Source organism: Trachemys scripta, chromosome 9 (genome assembly GCF_013100865.1).
Source record: "Trachemys scripta elegans isolate TJP31775 chromosome 9, CAS_Tse_1.0, whole genome shotgun sequence".
In the NCBI taxonomy this organism is placed as follows: Eukaryota; Metazoa; Chordata; order Testudines; family Emydidae; genus Trachemys; species Trachemys scripta.
Genome location: NC_048306.1, coordinates 71,653,279 through 71,677,954, shown reverse-complemented (window position 1 = coordinate 71,677,954; position 24,676 = coordinate 71,653,279). Strand labels below are relative to the sequence as shown.

General features: G+C 42.5%; 1 protein-coding gene across 1 annotated transcript in view; it reads right to left on the bottom strand.

The window, feature by feature from the left end:
- The window catches only part of LOC117882777 (ras GTPase-activating protein 2-like), a 44,622-nt gene extending 25,400 nt beyond the window's left edge, over window positions 1-19,222 (bottom strand). The window contains exons 1-2 of the mRNA XM_034781553.1: window positions 18,860-19,222; window positions 723-840 (exon numbers count right to left, since the gene is read on the bottom strand). Of these exons, the coding sequence (XP_034637444.1) occupies window positions 723-840; window positions 18,860-18,923 (182 nt within the window). The 5' untranslated portion in view covers window positions 18,924-19,222. The remainder of the gene's footprint in view (window positions 1-722; window positions 841-18,859) is intronic.
- Between the last annotated feature and the right edge of the window lie 5,454 nt (window positions 19,223-24,676).

Genomic DNA, 24,676 nt, shown 5'->3' with positions numbered 1-24,676 from the left:
ACTAACCACAGCAACTTTATGCCAATGTAACTTCTGTCAGGAAAAGTGGCTGGTCTAGCCACTACAGAACTATACTATGTTAGCATAAGTTACACATCCAAGAAACAAGACTTTCAAGAGTGATCTCAATATCAAATCAGGAGATATCACAAAAAAACTGAAGATTGAGTGGGAAAATTTGAACTCCTGTACTCTAGGAACAGGTTCTGCAGGATTCAGATACTATTGTTAGAATTCTACTTTGAAGGCTGAATAATGAATACAGAAGGCAGAAATAGTAAAAGAAGAGACCAAGGAACAAGTGCAGCCCTCCTTCTCTTGAAAATATCCTGAAGAAGAATGTTCAGTTAACCAAAAGAAGTTGGTTGTGCAAGGATTTTCAGAATATAGTAGGCATTTCTTTATTTTAAATACATGTGCAGTGCTTTTGAACCAGTTGTTTTCATTTTAGTTACTCTCAAGATTTACAAGTCAGACAGTTTTGTCCAGATCACAGCCCTCAACTCATTAAAAAACACAATACACCAGACACACAGTAGATGGGATACTACTCAGCAAACAAGAAGAATGAAAAACAGAGCTAGGCAAATATTTTGTATTATGTAGAGAAGAAAGGGGCACATAAGAACTACAGTTTTTTAAAAAAAAAAAACCCGCACAATATATCTCGTACAACGCTGAAGTTATTTCACAGAAACTTAAGTCTAAAAATGTAGATGTACCTTAAAGACTTTTCAACCACCTGTGTACGAAAAACTTCTTCTTGGTCCAAGTTTATGGTACAGAAACAGTCTCTCATTTTGTTGGGTCCAGAGTATGGCACTAAATTTTTGGCTTCACCTGTTAATAAGCAATGAAGTAATTTTAAACAGAGAAAAAAAAATAAGGTTACCAGCCACTAAAATCTTAGACTTATCATTTGTAACACTCTACCCCAGAGCAGCACCCTAGAACCTCCATATTCACCACTGTATGTACTATCATTGTATGTGAAGTTATGAAGTTTTGCTATGTGTGTGTTACTAAAATATGTTGTGAGGTTGGGAACACCCACAGCCAGCCTTTCAGGTACAACAATGGAGTAGCCAGACAGTGGTTAATGGCTCAGCTCATCAATACCCATCAAGGAAAGAATCCACTATCCCAGGAACTGTGTACAATGGAGACTTCCCAGAGAGAACACTTAGACAATGGAGACTGCTTGACCAAAGGGAAATTGACTGACCCCCATGTCAGCAAAAAGGTCTTTCCAATAAGCTGGAAGAAACTATAAAAAAAAAAAAGAGAGGGGAAGTGACATCACTGGACCTCACTCCCTCCACCACACAACACCTGGAAACACATCTGGAGGAAAGACTTTGAACTGGGGAATGGTGATCCCATGCTGGAAGGCAATCCCAGCCTGTGTATTGAGGATCTGTGACCTTTTTTGTACCATCTGTCACAATGAGAATTTATTCTTGTTTCTTAAATAACCAACTCTGATTTCTATGCCTGCTTCTTATAATCACTTAATCTATCTTTCTGTAGTTAATAAATGTGTTTTATATTTAACCTAAAACAACGTGTTTGGTTGAAGTGCTTGGAAAATCTCAGCTCAGTTTACAAGAGCTAATGGAGTGTCCTCTCTACATCAAGGGAGGGACAGACTGGGTAATGAACTTGCACTGGCCAGGCTTCTGACCAGTGCAAGACAGTATAGTTCTGGGATGCAAAGTTGGGGAGCTAGGGGGAATTGGCTGCAGCTTCTCCGTTGGTTCACGAATGGCTGAGTGTAACTCAGTTGGGTGTGTTCCTGCCTATGAATGTCTGTGTAAGGGCAGTACCTGCAAGAGGTTTGAGGCCTGACACAGCATCAGAGAGAGAGGGGGGGCGGGGGGGGAAGATATCCCAGGTTGGTGGGACAGAGGCCTCTGTGGTCCCACAGTCCACGTTTCACCCCAGAAACCCTGTCACACTATTAGACAAGTAATTTTTTATGCAATTAATATCCAGCCATTTACAAATGTATAGCACTTTTCATCCAAAATGAGCACAAGGTATTATACACACACAAATTACTTCACCCACTACTGTAACAGAGTTACCTATGGATGGCACAAGGCAACTGTTTAGCAGCACACAGCTGTTTTGTTCAAAAACTTAATATAGCATTTATTTATATATATTTATTTTACACACACACTACTGAGGAGTTGGGGGTGAATATATAAAGAAATCAATTAACCAATTTTTGCAACAGTAGGGAATGGTTAAGGTAATCACAAATAGACAGGACTTCTGTGCTGTTTTATATCCAGAAAAAGGAAACTACCAGAAAAAGCACACTATACTAAAGAAATGGTTCACTACTGACTCAGAAAAAAAATATAACACTGATTCATTAACACACTGCTTCAATAATACCACTTCCTGCAACATGTGCACTTTCCCTAGAGAAGTCTCATCTCAGTTATGATTTGGCTGCAAGTCATAAGACAAATATACGATTTGGCTGAAACGTTGACAGTATTGTTGTTTTTTAAAATAAACACTGGTTTAAGTTGGTTCATTATAGAAGAAGATCTTAATCACTGAAGCTCCATTTGGTATGCAACCGTGAACAATTTTTACTTAACAGTATCAATGTATTCTCAGTAAGAAACAATAGTTTATTTTCCTAGTATTGTTTTTTTACTCTTCCCCCAATAGCCTTCTGAAAGAGGGCGACAGAAAAATAAGCAAGAGAGAAAGTAGCCTGGAAAGATAATCAAGGACAGGGTTTTTAGTAGTAGTAAGCAGTCAATGGGGTCAAAAGGTTGAAGAACTCGGTAGAGGCTCTGGGATTTGGCCAGGGGAAAAGGTCATTCAAGATTTCAGTTAAGTGGAAAGGTCATAAAAGACTTGATTTCTGTCAATTCTCCTTATGGCTAACTGGCTTGGTTCCATCCTGGTCAATTTGTTGCTGGTTGTCTTGTCTCCCTCTTGGCACTGAAACTGAGACATTTTCACCCCCCCAACTCCCCAATAGTTGTCCCTCCTCCCACCACAATAAAGTTCTTCACACCCACACATGCCCCCAAACCCTATAAACTAATCAGATTATTTTCCCTACAATATCTATCTTCCTTCAAGTCTGTAATTTCTACCTATTTTAAAAATCCTTGAGATACAGTCACTACTGTGAGGTCCATGCAAGTAAAAGTGCCTACCCATACAGGGAGGGTTGGAAGATTTTGTAAGGGTTATTGCTTGTCTTAATCCAGTTGCAAGTGGACAAAATGTCTGCATCCGAAAGATTGCAACTGGCTGTCTTGCAGTGATCACTAACTAGGAACAGAAAGTGATCTATCCAAGTCAGGATTCAGATACAGCAATGATGGTACGTGCTTTCCCAGCAATGCACGTGTTCTGTAGCTGTCCCCAGGAATGTCAATGACATTTAAAAAAACCACACGCAGACATGTCCCTTAACCTAAACTACCATAAAGAGAATTGTTAAGGAGTTATAAGTTTTAATAAAACCCCAAAAAGGAATACTGAACATAAGGTTACAGTCAACTGATGTGGAAAGCCCTAGAAAGCAGCATTAGGGACAGAATGTCACTTGATATACAGCATCAAAACTAACTTTTTAGAACTGTTTGAGGGAAAGATTCTCCTATGAAATTGAAACTAGTAATCAATCCCTACAGTGCCTTTATTGGAAACTACATAAAATTTATATCACATCTCAATAAACATACATGCATGAGTAGACCAGTTAGAGCAAGTTATGCAGGTCATCCTAAGTATCACTAAAAGCTTTATATAAAAGCTGGTCTCAATATGCCACATGTTATTGAAAAATTAATATACATATTAAAAAAATTATAGATCTATATTATAGTATTATTGGCACTATTTTAACTTCTGTTTTCTTCTTTTGTTAAAGTACGTGGACATTTTGAAATTGCATAGTTTTAGAGCATTAGATGTAGCTATGACAGAGGTAGACAAATGGGCACAGGGAAAACAAAGGCACGATACATGTGATTCATCACATAGCTAGTGCAACCACTCCATTTATGGCAGTGACGTCTATCTATGCCTGTGAGGTGTGTGTACATATATGTATATACCCATGAAGGAATAAAAATCAAGATATGTTGGAAAATCTATTTTAAATAATTTAATGGTTTTTAAGATGTATGATTTTCTTCTCTCTCTGCAAGTTTCGTACAGCTACTCATAATACTGAAAGCAGCCTGGTTTTACAATAGGGCAGGGTACAGTGGGGGGGGAGGAGCAGAGCAGTAGGGAGTGTTTTTTGGTTTTTTTAAGTTAACATTTCTAATCTGGGTACACAATGCAGTACATGGATTTTATACTCATTGGGATCACTTGCACAACTGCACTCGTGAGTAACAAAATGACACCAAACTCAAAGAAAACAAACAAAAACAAAAGAGTCTCAGCTTCCTTTAAAGAGTCTCTAGCTGTTACCCTAAAAATAAGACAGACACCCCAAACTTCAAAATGTGAAGCAAGTACAACCAATGCAGAGATCTTCATTCATTCAATGAATACAACTTAGGATGCCTGTGATAGTACTTCAAAAGTTTACATGGTTACCTATTTTATTGCCCAAAATATGTAAGAAGTATATTATGAAGATCTACACCAGCATTTCTTAAGGATCAAAGAATTAGCTTTTGGGGATGGAGGGGATCAGAAGACGGGAGAGATACCAAATAATATCGGTAGTAGGCCTTTAAGACCATGTGATGAGGTTTCCACGGGGAGGGAATGCAATTGTTTTTCTTGAAGGAAAGTTTTCAAAAGTTTGGGATATGCTGAGCTGAAGTGTGTTTCCATGCTGAAATGTACCATAATTGTAAAAATGTCACATCCAAATTTACATCCAAAATGCTGAATTTATCATTCAAATTTGTGAAAAATACTACAATGATCCAAATAGTGAAAAATAAAATGCACAGTATAGTAACATTTTATTTATTTTGATTTGTCTAATATCAATTCATCAGTCAGGTTGGTCTGGTGCCTGAAATTAACTATTGAGGACAAATAATGTGTGTAACATACTGCTTTTCTGGTGAATTTAGATTAATGTTTTTAGTGATATCTTTCACACGAATATCAAAATAAAATTGTGTCCAAACCTGCCTTTCATTGCTTTTCAAAATAAGGTGCAATTTTATAATTCTCAAGAAATTGAAACTTGCTTCACTGCCACCAAGGTGGATTGATTTAAATTAAGGTGATTTAAAATCACCAATTTTAATAGAAATTTAAAGCAGCAAGTAGCAACTTCGATTTAAATCCTCAATTTTAATCTTGTTTTAGATTCGTACTTTTTAGTTATTTTCTTAAAGAAAGATTAGTTATTATTGGTTGGAAACCATTAAAATGTGTCAATTTGCAGCCTGCCACACATACATACACTTAAATAATTACAAACTTAAGACTAAATATACCTATGGGGTTTTTACACATTTTTTTATTATGCTGGAAAATGGTGAATCACATTTATCTAGTGGATCTTTATTTTTTATTCAAGGGGTGTGTCAAATTAAATTTGGATGGAAACTGGACTTCAATTAAAATGCACAGAACCAGCATTTTAAAAATTATCAATTAAATAAAATTACCTGAAAATATGCTAAATCCATAAGAAAATTTTAAAAATAAAACGTCTTGATAAACTAACAAATTTATTAAAACCAAAATATTCTCTGCCATTTAGTGAATTGAATAAATAATTTCTAGTCACCATGTCCTTCTACATTTTAGAACTAGCAGATCTCATCCTCTAACACCTAATTTTTATTCATAGATTGGAAGAGGAAAACAAGCTTTCCTACTTTTTCAATTCCCAATAAGTTTCTCAACTTTGAATGAACTAGTTGAACAAACTGAAATGAAGAAAATTCTGCACCTGCAGAGGTTACTGCTGCCAAAATCTCATTTAGCATTTTAACACTCTGACTCCAGCTGTTTGCAGCAATTGAGTGGCTAGTTTTCCTTAAAACTTCAGAAGCAGACATGTAGAGATTAAATTAAAAAAAATTCAAAGTATTTTAATAGATTTAGTACATTTCAACCTTAAAAGACATTTGAAATTATGACAGACTAAACTTTAATTGGTTTATTTTTAAAAAGAAAAAAATTACTTGATTGAAATAAACATTTTCCTAATTTTTTTTAAATATATTTTTATAGAAAAAAATCATTTTTATTCACCCTGATAACCACTCAAGTTTTCAGTTCAGGGAAAATACTGAATATTAAAAAAAAAATCAAGACTAATTATGTATGCTATAATGGGCTTGCATTTTGGATAAAAGCAATATTAGGTTTTGCTCCTACACAGTACCTAAAGCTGTCCCACTTCATAATGTACTTTTTATATAAAACAGATTAAATAAAATTAAGGGAAAGCTTGGAACACTGATCAAGCAACAATTCTTACATTTAAATAGAATTCAAAATCCCCATACTAGTGTCAGGTTGCAAGAGTTAGTAGTATTAGCATTGTGACAAAGTATCAGAAATAACAGTCGTTACTAGCACCCCATTATCTATAAATTTCCAGGATTATCACACAGTCACTCTAAAGCCTAAAATGTCTGTACAGTTAGTGAAACAAGATGAGTGAGGTAATATCTTTTATGGACCAACTTCTTTTGGCAAGAGAAACTTTTGAGCTTACAGAGTTCTTCTTCTGAAGTTGCTCCAGTAAAATATATTACTTTGCCCACCTTGTCTCTCCAATAGCCTGAGACCAACACAGCTACAACACCACTGTATGTGCCGTCAGTTTGAAGCAATGGAAACCGCTACAAAGCTGTATGTAGGTTGAGAGCTTTTTTGATTCAGACTATCACCAGGCTGAATCCTCACTAGGTTTCATCGTCTGATACCATCCAATTATTAATTTTTCAGCCATTTTGACTTTCTGATTACACTCAAAGTATACAGCTACAGTAAGGTATGCATTTATGCTATACCAAGAGTCCTAGACCATAGAAGTAATACAATCAACACCCTTATTCTCTAGCTAATTTGCATGCAACTATTTCATTGGTTGCCAGGAGACTCCACAGATGGTGGATTATATGGCCCAACTGCCATAGTTCTTCAAAACCACCACAACCAGCACACAAAATAACCCCAAACACACATAGCCCCTCACAACATCACACACCCTTCATTTGCCACCCACACACCAACACAAATCTTATGGGATTCTCTCTCTGTGTTACTCTGAAACCTGCAATGTCTATTGAGTCAGCATGAAGCGATGGAAACAGCTACAATCATGGTTAAGTGCTCTTTTTGTTCAGAATAAGACCAGGTTCAGCCATCACTGGGCCCTACAGGAATCAGGCGAAATGTTAGAGTCCAAAGGTTCTGTGGCAATTGAAATGTGACAGCTGGTCAGAGAAGAGGAGAACAACAGCTATGTGGGTTAACAAACAAGTGGCTGTGCCTCCAGTCAGATAGCAACTCTGTGCACAAACAACAACATTGCTCCCTACAACATAGCACATGGAAACAAGAGCCCCAAAATACTAGCTCTCTATATTATTTCCTGTTCACTAATACGCACTGCTTTGCACAGTGTTAGCATATTTAACATTACTGTGGTTTGTGAACGTCTTTGTGAATGTGTTTCCTGCTATGGTGTTTGGTGCAATAGTACACAGGCACAGTGGTATGAAGGTACAATAAGTACTGGAGTTATCTGATTCCAAGCCACACAGAATGTGCATAAGTGAAAAGAAGTTCCCGTACATACTGCTATATAGTGGCACTGTTACCAGTACGACTCTAAGCTTTGACCACGGAAAACACCAAGAAAGCAAGCTACCCTCACCAGCCACATAGGGTATGTCTACACTGCAATTAAACACCTGCAGCTAGCTCATGTAAGCTGACTTGGGCTGGGGGGCCATAAACCTGCAGGTCACAAACATCTACACCACAGTTTTACAGTCCTACAGCTCAAGCCAGAGTCATGGGCCAGCTGCAGGTGTTTAATTGCAGTGCAGACATACCCAGAGGCTGCTTTCAAACAAAACAAAAACAGAAACGTAGGACAGATGGTGGATTACATAGCCAAACTGCAACATCCATGAGACAGTACATGCTTTCATCTACTAGTTCCTTAACCTGTTAAATTTAGGTATTGCGGCAAAACAACCAACAAGTCTGTACTCGGCACCTAATGAGCCATCTTAGCCAAGCAGAATGATGGAATCCTTTTATCAAGTGACATGCATTTGCAATGGATCAAGCAGAGGAAGATAAGGAATTACTACTACTGAGTAAGACAGACCAGAATTATAAAATTACAATCAGTTTCACTCAGCAGAAAGTATCGTGGGTTGCGTTCATACATGCAATGCTCAATGCTTCCTCTAAACATGGCAGCTTGAAATAAAGAGATTTAAATGAATTAATATTTAAACATAACACCTTTCATTCCAAACAATCCAAAAGCACTGAACTAGCCATACAGGAACAAACTACATCCACTACTGAAAGTAGTCTTGTCTGAGGTAATGCAGTGACCCAGGCCTCAGCCAGGCTATGGCTACTGTGAAGAGAGGGCTGGTGCAACCCATTAGGCGACTTAGGCGGTTGCCTAGGGCACTACAGTTAGGGGGGCGGCGACCGCAGCAGTATTTCAGTGGCGGGACCTTGAGCTGCCTCTGTGGGGGGCGGCATTTCGGGGCAGGACCTTCTGCCGCCTAAGATGGCAGAAAAGCTGCTGGCGCTCATGGAGGCAGACATAAGCCAACACAACAGAGATAATCTTAAAATGTATATTATTGTTCCTGCTAAATTTCTGGTCCCCCTCTCCCTTTAATAATATAAACAGCATAGTAGTAATAATACTCGCTTAGGAAAACAAACTGTAAATCATCACAATAAAAGAAGTTTTTCAGCAACAAACTGACACCCCAAGAGGGAATCAACTCCTCCTCTTCAGGGCTGCAAAATCCAGCTTCACCCCAGCTGTCCCACCTTCACCTCTCTCTCCAGCTTACAATGCTCCTTTGTTTGGACACTGCAATAACAGCACTTCTTTCTAGCAGGTCCACCTGTGAATGATAGTTTCTGACCTGGTGCGCCTAAACTGTATTCCCTCTGTCAGCATCCTAATGGTCAACTTCACCAGTCAGATGCTCTGTGCCCCAATTATAATCAGATTAATTTTTTCACACATCTGTCTGCAGATAATATGCGGTTTTCATTTTATGACTGCCATAAAGTATCCAACCACTCACCACACAAAGGGCCAGCTTCCTCTAGGACACAACTGACTTCCTCCACCAACTCTGCAATATTAACAGCCTCCCTCAGAACACTGTCCTCACCACCATGGATGTTACTTCCCTATACACCAACATCCCTCACAATGATGGCATAGTTTCCTGCCTCAGATATTTACAAGACACTGTACAACCCTCAGATATCCACCCCAACACACTGCCAAACTCATCCATTTCATCCTCACCCACAACAATCTTACATTCAAACACATATTTTTTCCAAACCATGGGAACAGCCATGGGAACTAGGGCAGCTACCCAATACACCAATCTCTTCATAGGCCACCTTGAAGAATTTCTGGACAAAATGCATTACAAAACCAATTATATACTTGAGACACAGATGTTATTTTAATACTCCTCTGGACAGACTGCCTAAACTCAATCATAGATTTCCACCACAACTTCAACAAGCACCACCCATCCATTAAACTTTCTCTGGAATTCTCCCATCCTAGCATCAACTTCCTGGACACCAAAATCAGCTTCAACAATGGAACCCCACAGACAACCACATACAAGAAACTCATGGCTAACTGCACCTACCTTTACAGATACAATAACCACCCCAATTTACAGCCAGATACTCAGGGTATGTCTTCACCAGCAAAATTAAAGTGCTGCCACGGCAGCACTTTAACGTAGCTGTGCAGTCACAGCACCAGCGCTGGTCTCCCAGCACAGTAAAAAAAATCATTCCCATGAGGGGAATAGCTCCCAGTGCTGGTGCACTGTCTACACATCCACTTTAAAGCACTGAGACTGGCAGCACTCAGGGAGGGTGTTTTTTCATAGCTGAGTGAGACAGTTGCAGTGCTGTAAAGTATCAGTGTAGACAAGGCCTTAGATACTACAGAATATGCTCTGAGGACAAAGTCCAAGATATACACCTTAACACACTTAAAACTGCATTGACCAAACAAGGACACTCCACTACACCAGTAGATCAGGTCACAGAACAGGCCACGCAAATACCCCAAAAGAACTTGCTTCAATACAGAAATAAAACCCTGAACACGCACCCCTAGATGTCGCCTACACCTCACATTGGAACCCATACTGGGCATCAAACAACTACAACCCATACTTGATGGGGACCTATTCCTGAAGCCCCTCTTCCAGCCTTAAAAAAAAAAAAAGAACCCAACCTTTCCAAGTTCATCATCAGAAGCAAGCTTCCCACAGACCAGGACACACCAACTCAAAGGGGCACCAGACCCTGCCTGAACAAATATAAAACCTGCAAACATATTTCCACTGCTACAATGATCAACACCCCCCCCCCATCTTTCAAAATCCATGAGGCCTACATATGCCTATCACAACATGTGGTATACCTCATCCAGTGCACTAAATCCAGAAATAATTATGTGGTGAAAACCAAACAATCACTACACTCTTATATAAGCTCAAGCAGGAAAATGATAAGAGACAAAAACACCTTATCACCTGTAGGTGAACACTTTTCACAAAGCAATCACTCTGTATCTGACCTACCAGTTATCCTCAAAGGAACCCTGCACAACACTTTCAAAAGTTGAGCCCAAGAGCTTAAATTCATTACCCTGCTAAACACCAAAAACCCTGGACTGAACAGGGACACTGGATTTATAGCTTATTACTAAGGCTACAATTTAATCACAGGTATTTTTAGTAAAAGTCATTGACAGGTCACAGGAAAGAAACAAAATCACGGTCCATTACTTATGCCATTAATACCCAATTGAATCTTAGGGGGGAGGCGTTGTGGGTGGAGTGGGGAGGGGAGGCAGAACCACAGCTGCAGGGCAAGCCTGGGGGCTGCTCCAGCCCCTGCCAGGGGGGAGGAGGCCTGGGGGAGTCAGCTGCTGCTACGGCCTGAGCCCAGAAGTCTACACAGCAACGAAACAGCCCTGCACCCAACCCCTATGAAGCGGAGTTGGCTGACGCAGGCCAGCCGCAGGTGTCTTGCTGCTGTGTAGTCACATCCTCTCTCACCAACAGAAGTTGGCCCAAAAGAAGATATCACCTCACCCATCTTGCCTCTCTAATAAAGTGTACAATGTTCTTTAACAACTGGGACTCAAACCCAGCTCCCTGACTCAACTTTTCTGTTGTGTACCATAAAGCCTTGCAAAATGGATTCAGAAGGCCTGGGCTATACTCTGAGCAGACAAATCCTTCACAGGAACCTCCACCACAAATTTCAGTCATGATAAGCACATATGTAACTCCATCCCATCCAATTTTAAATTATCTAATGCTACCAATTCCAATAGACCATTGCTATCAATAGGATGCAACCAAGCTCTATCAAAACTGCCAATTTTATTTTTCAGGTTGCAAGTTTCACAGTTCTGACACCACTGGATGTTGTCTTCCTTCATCCTAATCCAAAAGAAACTCTTAATGGTTTATTGCAGGGGTGGGCAAACTTTTTGGGCCGAAGGCCACATCTGGATGGGGAAATTGTATACAGGGCTGGGGCAGGGGGTTGGGGTGAGGGAGGGGGTGTGGTGTGCGGGAAGGGGCTAAGGGCAAGGGATTGGGGTGCAGGAGGGGTGCGGCAGGGGGCTCAGGGAAGGGGGGTGGTGTGCAAGAGGGATGCGGCAGGGGGCTCAGGGCAGGGGGCTCGGGGGCGGGGCGCAGGAGGGGTTCAGTCTCCAGGGTAGCAGCGGCACGCACTGGGGCCAGGGCAGGCTCCCTGCATGCCTGCCCTGTCCCCGGCCCCGCACCACGCCAGGAAGCGCCACGGTCCCTAGGGGTGTGGGGACGGAGGACTCCGCGTGCACTGCCCTTGCTGCGCCTCCAGGTACCTCTTCCAAGGCTCCCATTGGCCACGGTTCCCCATTCCTGGCCAATGGGAGGTGCAAGGGGTGGTGCCTGGAGGCAAGGGCAACACACAAAGCCCTGTGTCCCCCCCACCTGGGGGCCGCAAGGAAGTGGTGTCAGAGTGGCGTGGGGCCCACAGTGCCACGGTGGACAATCCTGCAGCCGGATCCAAAGCCCTGAGGGGCTGGATCTGGCCCACGGGCCATAGTTTGCCCACCCCAGGTCTATTGGAATTGGTAGCATTGGGTGTCTGATGGGCAAAGGTTGGGAAGATATCTTGGGCTCCAAGGAACAGGTTGGGGAGGTAGGACACCTGCAGACAAGAGATCCAGGATGGTGGGATACATCTATACACCTGGACAAAGGAAACAGACTTGGGAATGGCTTCAGCACCTGCAGAGCAGATAGAAAGATCAGTACAATTGATTAAGAAACATGAAAAAGCGCTCTCACAACATCATCCGGATTTTTGGTGTGCCACCCAGATACAGTACACCATACCACTGGGATACATCCTCAAACAAGGAAACAATTTCGACCAATTGCTCCAAGATGTCTTCCTACTCTATGTGCATCAGATGTCCAACCATCTGATTTCTGCATAGAGTCATAGGTCTGACTCCATAATTCAGAATCTTAACAGGTACCAATTATTTTTTCACTGTGAAAAGACTTCCACCATGGCATCTCCTTTACCCAAACAAGGCTTTTGTAAAGCAATACAATCTGACCTTGTAGACCAACTTTTGTTTTACAAATTAGAACGGTTTCTTTATTTGGGTGCTGCTTGATGGGATGCAGATATTCTATTCTCACTTTCCCCATACTGACTAGCAACATTTTGATAACTTGGTATAGGTCTAATATTCTTCAAGACTTTGTATTAAAGGATCAGGGTTAGCAGCTTCCCTCATCAAAACAGTGGTCCCCAACACGGTGCCCACAGGTTCCATGGCGCCTGCCAGGGCATTTATGTGCACCTGCCTAGTGCCCACCAGGGGAGAGAAGCTGCAGCCCCGCACCTGACAGGGACAGGGGCTGCAGGTGCCAGTGTTCTCTGTCCCTGGCAGGCACAGGGTCGCAGCTTAAGCTGGAGAGAAGCCGCGGCCCCGCGCCTGCCGGGGACCGAGAACTCCGGGGCTGTGGGCGTCTGTGTTCTCTGTCCTCGCGGCTTCTCTCTGGATTCATATATTATGCAATATTCAATATGACGTTTTTCGTATTATTTAATGTACAAATACAAAATAAGCCTTGATAAACTGTTGGAGCCTGCCACACTTTTCTGGAAACATTAATGTGCTACTGGCCACAAAAAGGTTGAGGACCATTGCTTTAATACTTGCAACACTCTCGTAACAATGTTGCAGTCTATTCATACCAATGATTACTGGGAGTAAACAATCACTGTTGACATTGCTACCAAAAAAAAAAACACACTCACAAAACTGGATCTGGTATTTACTAGTTCCAATTTGAATTTCAGCTTCTATATAGCCGACACGTGGGATAGCCAAACCATTTCCTGCTACCAATTTCACCCTGTTCCTGCTACTCAACAACCAATTGAGAGTCCAATGTTTCCTAAAACATTAACTGTGTAAGGTGGTAACTTGAGACCCAGCATCCAGCAAGGCCCATATTTCTATCCCATTATTCTTAACCAACACAGTCGGACAGCTCCCCATAGCAGAAGCCTGCCCTTTGTGTCATTCAGGTCTTTTCTCTGTCTCCCTGAGATCTGACCCCTCCCCTGCCGAGGCATTGTGTTTCAAGACATGGCATTAGAATTTTGAGACATGCACGTCCTTTCTATATGTCTCACCTCACTGCATCTTCCGCAAATAGGGCTGCCAACATGATCAAACTTATCTGTTGTCCTATATCCATTCTGACTCCCCATGTCCTGCATCTGTATTGTCTAGGTGCTAGGAACTCCTATTTCAAATCCAGTGTCATATGCTGAATTTCTCTCCTTAAGTGGAGTGTTTTCTTCAAATCCTCTGGATCCCTTTTAAAAATTCTCTCTGAAAAAGTGTCTTCCATTCCAGAATTACCATCCTCTGATTTCTGGCTAGCCTGCACCACACAGCGCCCACCATCTCCAGGCCACAAGGCAATGACAAATTTGTATCCATGCTGTGGACACACTTCAACTGTCCCGTGTGGGTTCTCTACATCCTATAAATTTTATAAAGTCTAGAAAGAAATTTCTGGATTCTGTCTTAGTTATAGTTCCCTCCATCAAGTATCGTTATATTAGTCCCTCAACAAATTTACTCTTTAGCATTTTATCAGTATCTTGGACTTCATGTAGTTCTAACTTTTCTATTGCTTGCAAAGCCTCTTGTAATTCCAACGTGTATTCGCTTACACTTTCTGCTGGACTCTGGATTGTGCAGAACAACCTCTGCTTCAGTTTTGTCAAGGTATGAATGTCAGACATACAGCCTAGCCTTCCAAATACCTGTTCTACAGTCCCTTTTACATTTTCCGGCCATGTTCGCACTTCCCTTTTAGCTGCATCCTCTAATTGCCCCAACAGAATCTCTATTTTCTGTCTTTCTGGCAGCTTATGCAATCTGAACATCAGCTGAAGCAGCCTTAAATTCCCCAATAGTCTTCTCTAGAAAAATCTAGGCAACAAAGATCCTCCAAAGAAATGTGGCATGGTTAGGGGTGCCGGTATGATTTGCCCTCCTGTCGACCTTTCCCCTGCATTACCGTGACTCCTGTTGTTCTAAGAAGGTTATCTCCTGCTTTGAACTCTTCCTATCCTGTTCACGATGCCAACTGTGACCCAGGCCTCAGCTAGGCTATGCCAACTGTGAAGAGAGGCAGATGCAAGCCAACACAATAAATAACCTTAAATTTCAAACTTTATAAAGGAAAAACCCAGAAATGTGGAAGGAACAACAATGTATACAAAAGATTAATATAAGAAACATCCAGTACTCACTTAGGAAAAAAAACTAAGTTACCATCACAATACAAAGTTTTTCCAACAACACACTATCATCTCAACTCTTCCTCTCCCTGGTTGCAAAGTCCAGCTTCACCTCAGTTATCCCGCCTTCACCTCTTTCTAGCTTACAATGCTCCTTCCACGCTGCAATGTCCGCACCTCGTTCCATCAGGTTCACCTGCAAACAACTCTTCTCGCAAAGGGCTACACCTGTTGACCCATCATCCCAAACTGTATTCCCTGTATTGTGTGAATCCTGCAGAAGTCATAATACTGAGTTTATTTGCCATGTAAATGACTACCATTAAATTCAGTTACAACATCACTGTGGGGTGAATTAAAAACATATGGTCTGAGAGGAAACAAACTCATTTCAACACCAATTTTAAGGAATTTCACGTATTACTTTCTAATCATCAAATATATGTGAGAGGTAATTGGATTTAGAGTGTTAAGAAATATCCGCAAATCTTCCATGGCGTAAAGCCCTTCTAACTATGGTGTTATTAGTTGCAAGTAAAATCTGGGGGGTAATCATCAGGATTAAATATATTGGTTACAACAAAATAAAAGCCACTCTCTGTTTTCCATCCCACAAAGACTCAAAAGTGATCCTGTGAGGCTCAAGAGAATTAAACATTTAACTGCTTTTCCATTTCACATCCTTACCAGGACTGGTGGTACCAAAGTATCACAAGAAAAGCTGTTTTTACTTTACTTCTGAATCAATTTACATACACCTGAAATCTCAAGAGAGAAAAATACTACAACCTAACCAACCTTAAGATTTTGCCTCTTGAGCATGCAAAACTAGGCAACAGCCTTTCAGTAATACTATCTCCTCCCTTTTCTCCCCGACTCCAGCCACACAGGACACTGTCTTATCCTCATGACCTGGTCTTCCATTGACAAAGGTCAAATTCAGACATCAAGTTTGGGAATGCACTTGGGTTCTTTCAAAGTATGCTCTTTACTCAAAATTTAATTTAATAGGAAATTCAACCATAATTATATATCTTTTTTTTTAAATTAAGGTTTCCTGACTTTAATATTTGACAATAAATGATCTCTCAAATATTTATTGAAAAAAATCAGTTAAATTGTCAAGATATCACAATTTATGTTTATGTATTACAACTAATTTGCAGAATGAAATACAGAAATCAAAAGTTAAGAGAAGAGTCTACCCCATATGGTGCTTACAAACCATGGAGATGCATATTTCATATCATAGAATCATAGGACTGGAAAGGACCTCGAGAGGTCATCTAGTCCAGTTCCCTGCACTCATGGCAGGACTAAATATTATCTAAACCATCCCTGACAGGTGTTTGTCTAACCTGCTTTTAAAACCACCAGTGATGGAGATTCCACAGCCTCCCTAGGCAATTTACTCCAGTGCTTAACCATCCTGACAGTTAGGAAGTTTTTCCTAATGTCCAACCTAAACCTCCCTTGCTGCAATTTAAGACCATTACTTCTTGTCCTATCCTCAGAGATTAAGAAGAACAATTTTTCTCCCGCCTCCTTGTAACAACCTTTTATGTACTTGAAAACTGTTATGTCCCCTCTCAGTCTTCTTTTTTCCAGACTAAACAAACCCAATTTTCTCAATCTTCCTTCACAGGTCATGTTTTCTAGACCTTTAATCATTTTTTTTGCTCGTCTCTGGACTCTCTCCGATTTGCCCACATCTTTCCTGAAAGGTGTGTCCAGTTCTGGGCGCCAATACTCCAGTTGAGGCCTAATCAGTGCGGAGTAGAGCAGAAGAATTACTTCTTGTGAGAATATAAAACTCACAAACAGATAAAATAAATCAAGAACCCTCTGTGTAATGACAGTTCTAGCCCTCTACATTCATCTTTTAAGTAAATACAAATACATTTTGTACAGCGAAGTGAATTTTAATACAGTATAACATTTTCCCTGGGGGGAAAAAAGTATTAAATGATTTTGCAGAATTGGATGTTACATTGTAGAATTCTTCTCTAAATTTTTGTTGTTTGTATTTTACCATTTGAGTTAACACTGATAAATCCAAAACATATTTATAATAGATCCATAATTCTACTCCATTGCCAAATTTAATAATACTGCATTTCATTCTCATTAATTACTGTATGAAAGAGATTGATTAAATGCGTGAGAAAGGAAATAAATGGGTTACATTTGAGTTGTATGAATGCATTTTGATAACCCCTCAGGAAGCCACCACACATCCTGTTTCTTCTCTTAGCTGCTTTGAAGTCCTTGTCAGTCGCATCACACATTATCTGTCTCCCTCTTCACCCTCCCTCCCGCCCCCATGTCTTAGGGCATTCATCATTTGGTTTTCCAGGTTACTGAATTTATGCAGCTTTAGCTATGACAGCCCTTCCTCATCCACCAACAAAAATCTGACTCTGTTTCTCTCTCTCCCCCCTCCCACCCCACATTAACACAAGTTACTGTTTCCAGAGTAGCCTTGTACCAACTTCCTGCTACATCAATAATTTCGCAAGATTTGCTTGACAAATAGACTCTTATGCCTAGGGTTTTGTGGAGCTGAGTTTTTGTTTGTTGGCATAAAAAAAAAATGCTTCACTGAAACGTGCACTCATTCCAGCATCTCAACTCCAACTGCTCAACAGCACCCTCAACTACATGTCAATTTCCTCTGCATGTGTCATTTCTGCTCCCAATAACTAATTCTCTGCCCTCAAACAGAAATCCATTCCTCCCAAGAACAACTTCCACAGTGCCAATTGACTCTGCATGTGTCAGTCATGCTCATCACCAAGTCCCTCTGTCTCAACTGCATACAGGCCCTTACCTCAATAACTCACTCACTCTCTCCTACTGCCAGCTTCCTCTGCACATATCCACCCAGCTCGCAGCCTCAGTAACTCCTTTGCCAGAGATGCATCCAGACAGCAGCCTGTCGGAACACTTAATCCACCACCTCCAGACAGAAATGCTGATCTCCTACTCATGCTTGCCCTACCCTCCAAACACACCCAGAACCCTCTACCCAGACCCAGAGTGAACCCCAGTACCACCCCCATCCATACCCACCCTACCCCCACATTCCCAATCCCTCCACTCATATCCCACTACAACCACCATGTATGCCCACCCTGCCCCACACAACCCTATGTCCTCTACCTATACCTCAGTGCCACCCCTACCCAGCCCCCCCACAAACACGAGAGCCCATAACCCATAGCTCCCACATACACCCAGACCACCACAACCACACAGAGCTGCCCATGCTCATGCCCACCTTTCACACCCCAGAGGCCTCCACACCTCCCACACACACACCCATGCCACCCCAACCCCACAGAGCTGCCTGTGCCCATGCCCACCCCAGAGAGGCCTCCACACCTCCCACACACACCTGTGCCACCCCATGCCCACACCCACAGAGCTGCCCATTCCCTACCGGACCTCGTTAGCGCCTCCATTAAGATACCAGTTGCCTGTAGCCTTCACACCCCTTGCCCTCCGGAGCAGAGCAAAAGCCACCCACCCCGAGACGCCCCCTCTCCCCCTTCGCCGCCCCACACGCCGGGGCAGGAGCCGGCCCCAAGAGGCAGGAAGAGGGCGCGGACAAAAGGGAAACCTGGAAGAAAGGACAGCGGCCGCACAGGGAGGACCGAAGGAGAGAAGTCCAGGGCAACAGCGGTGACTCAGTGCGGCAGCCCAGGGCAGAAAGGCCCCCGTAGTGTCTGTGCCCGGCCGGCCCCTCCCCAGGCCCCGCTCCCCTCCCCGCTCTCTCACTCACAGATCTTCCCCCGCAGGTTCTGGAGCACTCGGACCCCTTCGCCGTCACCATCCTCGGCCGCCATAGTGCCGCCGCCGCCACCTGCGCTGCGCTGCGCGCTAACAAGGAGGAGAGGAGGCGGCTGCCCCTTCCCTCTACGGTCCCGTCCCTTGTGCGACAGGGAGCGGAGGCCCGGCAGGCGGCACCTCGCCGCGCCGCCCCGCCCACTCCGCTTCTCCCATTGGACAGCAGAGCGGCAGACGCAGACGCATTTCCTTCTGTCGCGCGGGCGATTCAGCACTGCTGCTGCCGCTGCCCTTTTGATGCCGAGCTTCGAGCCGGGTGGGGCAGTTCCTGTCTCTTCGCCACGCTGGGCCTCCCCGTGCAGTGACGCCCGCGGCCCGTGACAGCCCCGCCCTCAGGAGAGCTGGGCGGGGCTTCTCTCCATGCCCAAAGCCAGCGCGCGCGGGCTAGCGGGGCCGCCAGCCGGTGCTGCCGGTCAGAGCGCACTGCCGGGGGCTGGGGGCTGAGGGTGGGCGCTGGACGGGCTTGTACCGAGAAGGCGAGTGGGAGGCCTGTGGGCAGGGCGGGGGGCTTCTGGTGAAAACCGTGGGGGAAGTTTATGGTTTTCACTCCGAAATAAAAGTCTGTAGTGGCTTGGGCTGGGTTTTGCCTTGTGTTGGCCCCGAGGTTGCACGTTGAATGGGCGCCTTGTAAACAAATTGAATAAACCTGTCATCATGCAAGGCACTGCATTTAGCCGTATGGAGTGGAAATCCATCAACCTCATGAAAATTTGTTAGTCTCTAAGGTGTCACAAGTACTCCTGTTCTTCTTTTTTTAAATTGGATAAAATAATCCCATTATTTCCTTGGCTTGTCGCACCCTCCCCCAGCAGTTGTTGCTCATAGATTTAGATTGTAATCGCTTCAGGGCAGGGACCATCTGGCTATGTGGGTACAGTGCCAACTAAGCACAATGGGGATGGAGCCTCTGGGCACTACTGCAATACAAAGAATAATAGGTGCAAAGAGCTTCTTCAGCCCTAGAGCGCCAACCACTTTGCAAAGACAGAATTTGTAGTTTTATTTAACCACCAATCTCACAGGGGAAAAGAATACCCAGGAAATCTGGCATTAGCCCCTGCAAATGCTCAAGACAATGTTTTGCATGACATTAGTCAGGACTTTCTTGGGGCTCGCTGGCTGCTTCTTGAAGGACAGTGCTTCTTTTTTACTATCTGCTGCAGCAGCCTATGGCTATATCTACACTGGAATAAAATACACCTCTACCCTGATATAACGTGACCCGATATAACACGAATTTGGATATAACACGGCAAAGCGGGGGGGGGGGCGGGCTGCGTGCTCCGGCGGATCAAAGCAAGTTTGAGATAACACGGTAAGATTTTTTGGCTCCCGAGGACAGCGTTATATCAGGGTAGAGGTGTACTTGTGGCTGGTCAGGGTGAGCTGACTTGGGCTCGTGGGGCTTGGGCTTGGGCTGTGGAGCTAAAAATTGCTATGTAGACATTCAGACTTGTGCTGGAGCCCAGGTGCTGGGACCCTCCCCTCTCATGGGGTCCCAGAGCTCAAATCAGCCTGTGTCCAAATGTCTAGACAGCAGTTTTGTAGCCTGAATCAGGCCAGCTGCAGTTGTTTAATTGCTGTACACTATGAAGCCTAGATGGTGCTGCAGAATGCCATAACTAAATGCAAGAGTTCAGCTAACTATGATGAGATAATAATCTCACACTGACATTTTTGCTGCAAGTGTGAGGCCAGAAGAAAGCTGATATGGTGGGGCTGTGCCAGGAAAGCTGAAAAAACTGCCACCTGTGAACCAGGTTAAAAAAATATATAGAGATATACTTATCTCATAGAGCTGGAAGGAACCCTGAAAGATTATTGAGTCCAGCCCCCTGCCTTCACTAGCAGGACTAAGTATTGATTTTGCTCTAGACCCCTAAGTGGTCCCCTCAGGGATTGAACTCATAACCCTGGGTTTAGTAAGCTAATGGTGGAACCACTGAGCTATCCCTCCCCTGTCAGGTTATAGGTGAAGTAATATTATTTTCTTCTCTACTATGGTCTAAAGATGAAGCAGAATTGTATTGGATGATATGCCATTAGGAAAAGAGGTGGGATGATGTAAGCGGAAGGTTTCAGAAGACTCGGTGGCAGTTGGACATGACTGTAGTTGGATGCAAAGCTCTCTTTAAGGATGGAATATTGAAAAAATTCAGTGGCAGTTCGAAATTACAGTTGTCAGGACTTTCTAAATGTAGAACAGCAGTTCTCAAACTGGGGGTTGGGACCCCAAAGTGGGTCACAAACCCTTTTTAATGGGGTCACCAGAGCTGGCGTTAGACTTGCTGGGGCTTGGGGCAGAAGCCAAAGCCTGAGCCCCACCAGCCAGGGCTGAAGCTGAAGCTCAAGCCCCACCACCCAGGGCTGAAGCCTAAGGACTTCAGCCCTGGTTGGCAGGGTTACAGGCATCCCGTCTGGGGCTGAAGCCCTTGGGCTTCAGCTTTGATTTCCCCACCCAGGATAGTGGGGCACAGGCTTTGGCTTTGCCCCCTCCACCCAGAGCGGCAGGGCTCAGGCAGGCTCAGGCTAAGGTCCCCCATCCTGGGGTCATGTAATAATTTTTGTCAGAAGAGGGTTGGGGTGCAATGAAGTTTGAGAACCGCTGATGTAGAATGTTTGACAGGGCAAGTTTCTATCAGTTTCTGTGGCAGTTATGAATGAACAAGAGTTGGAATTAGTTCTTTCTGGTAGATGTTTTTAAAACAAAAGCCCCATCTGAATTCAGAAATTGGTGCATTGCATAGCCAAAGTTGTGAACATCAGTTCTTCTTGGACTGGTGCTGAAAATGGTTTACATGGTAGAGTCAATAGGACATAGCAATTTGCAGCATCTATAAGAAAATATAAAATTGCTTCCTCCAAATCTCAGACTTTCTGTAACTCTATCTGAAAACATTTTTCTGACCTACATTATTATTTTTGGCAGCAGTTCAGGGCACCAATTGCTATCAAACAACTTCAGCAACCTGTAAGAACAGATCTTTCTTTCATAGGCACCATTTCTACAATCTATTTTGGCGGAACAGAAAAGATATTGGTATTAGGATTACAAAGTAGTAAGAATAAGTAACCAGTGTTTTGTAAAACTGTGTCTTGTAACCGGTGATGGGAGCTTTATTTTGTTTCTTTCAATTTCCAAGAGAACATTAACAGTGATAGAATCATAGAAAGGTAAAGCTGGAAGATACCTTAAAAGGTCATGTTGAGAGACTATGATTACTAGTTTGAGTTTTTGTTGCCTTGAAAGTGGCTTGACTTCAATGCTTCTCAGTCAGAGGACTGAATAGTGCACAGAAACAGATGATCTGAAGGTGGTAGAGATATAGATTCATGCAACATCACACCCTGACGCAAGGGAGCACAACAGGAAAATTTGACAACCTCCATTAGAAGCCTATTTCAATACTTAACTATCCTTATAGTTAAAAAAAAAATCCTGATAGCTAACCTAAATCTCCCTTGCAACAGATTACGCCAATTTTTTCTTGTTCTACCATCAGTGGGCATGGAGAACAATTGATCACTGTCCTCTTTATAACAGCCCCTAAAATATTTAAAGAGTGTTATCAGGTTCCCCGCTCAGTCTTCTTTGCTGAAGACTAAATATGCCCAGCTTTTTAAACATTTCCTCATTGTCCACGTTGTCTAACCCTTTTATCATTTTTGTTGCTCTCCCCTGGACTCTTTCCAATTTGTCCACTCTTTCCTAAAATGTGGCACCCAGAACTGGACACAGTACTCCAGCTGAGGTCTCACCAGTGCTGAGGAGAGTACCACCTTTGCCTTAGATACAAAACTCATGGGCATATACCCCCAAATTACATTAACCCTTTTCTTAACTCATCATATTGTTGACTCCTGTTCAATTGGTGATCCATTATAACCCCTAGATCTTTTCCAGTAGTACTACCATCTAAGCAATTATTCCCCATTTTGTAGTTGTGCGTTTGATTTTTTTACCTTTCTCAGTATAGCACTTTGCATTTGTCTGTAGTGAATTTAATCTTGTTGATTTCAGATCAGTTTTCTAATTCCTCAAAGTCACTTTGAAGCCTGTCCTCCAAAGTTCTTGCAACTCCTTCATGCTTGGTGTCATCCACAAATTTTATAAACAGGGTGTCTGCTCCATTCTCAAAGTTATGAATGAAAACATTGAATAATCCTGGACCCAGGACAGACCCTTGCAGGATTTCACTAGATAAGTCTTCCCAGTTTGACAGCAAACCATTGAGTATGGTTTTCAGCCAACTGTGCACCACCTCATAGTAGTTTAATCTAGACCAAATTTCTCTAGTTTGCTTAAGAAAATGTGATACGGGACTGTGTCGAAGTGTCAAAAACCTTACTAAAATCAAGATATATCATGTCTACTGCTTGTCCTCCTTATCCACTAAGCCAGTATCTCAGTCAAAGAAGGAAAGTAAGTTGGTCTGGCATGATTTGTTCTTGACAAATCCATGTTGGCTGTTCTTTATTACCCTATTTATTGTGCTCTACGGGCTTAATTGATTGTTTAGTAACTGATTCCAATATTTTTCCAGGTATCCAAGTTACACTGACTAATCTATAATTCTCTAGGTCCTCTTTGTTCCCCTCTTTATATTTGCCCTCCTGCAATCCCCTGGGACCTGACCAATCATCCATGAGTTTTCAAAGATAATTGCTAATGGTTCCAAGATTGTTTCAGTTAGTTCCTTAAGTACCCTAGGATGAATTTCATCAGGCTGTGCTACCTCGACTACATTTAACTTATCTGAATATTCTTTAACGTGTTCCTTCCCCCTGGTTGTTAATATTAACTAAGTTAAGCATCTGGTTAACATTAACCTTTTTAGTGAAGACTGATGCAAAATAACCATAAAGTACATACACATTTTTGTTGTCATCTGTCATTATCTCTCCTCCCTGCTAAGTAGTAGGCCTACGCTTTCTTTTGTCTTTCTTTTGCTCCTAAGTATTAAGAGACAAGAAGAAGAGGTTCTCTCATGTCCCTTGCTAGATGTAATTCATTTTGTACCTTGGCCTTTCTAATTTTGTCCCTACATGCTTGTGATATTTTTCTGTCTCATCTGTTTCTACTTTTTGTAGGATTCCTTTTTGATATTTCAGATAATTAAAGCGCACCTGAAGAAGCCATAGTGGCCTTTCACTATTCTTCCTATTTTGCCTTTGCATATGGATAGTTTGCTGTTCTACCTTTAATATTGTCTCTGAGAAACTGCCACCTCTCCTGAACTCCTTTTTCCCTGAGATTTTCTTCCCAGAGGACCTTACCTACCAGTTCTCTGAGTTTGTTAAAGTGTCCTTTTTAGAAGTACATTGTCCTTTTGCTTCTCTCACTTCTTCCTTTTCTTATAATCATTAAATCTGTCATTTCTTGATCATGTTCACCCAAATTGCCTTCCACCTTTGGAGTCACAAGCAATTCCTCCCTGTTAGAATCGAGTGTAAAATGGTTGACCCCCAGTTTAAAAAGCCATATATGAAGCCTGCTCAAGATAGTTAAGACCAAAGCAGACTGTGAAGAACTTCAAAAAGGTCTCACAAAACTAAGCGATTGGGCAACAAAATGGCAAATGAAATTTAATGTGGATGAATGTAAAGTAATGCACATTGGAAAAAATAACCCGAACTATACATACAATATGATGAGGGCTAATTTAGCTACAACGAGTCATGAAAAAGATCTTAGAGTCATCGTGGATAGTTCTCTGAAGATGTCCATGCAGTATGCAGAGGCGGTCAAAAA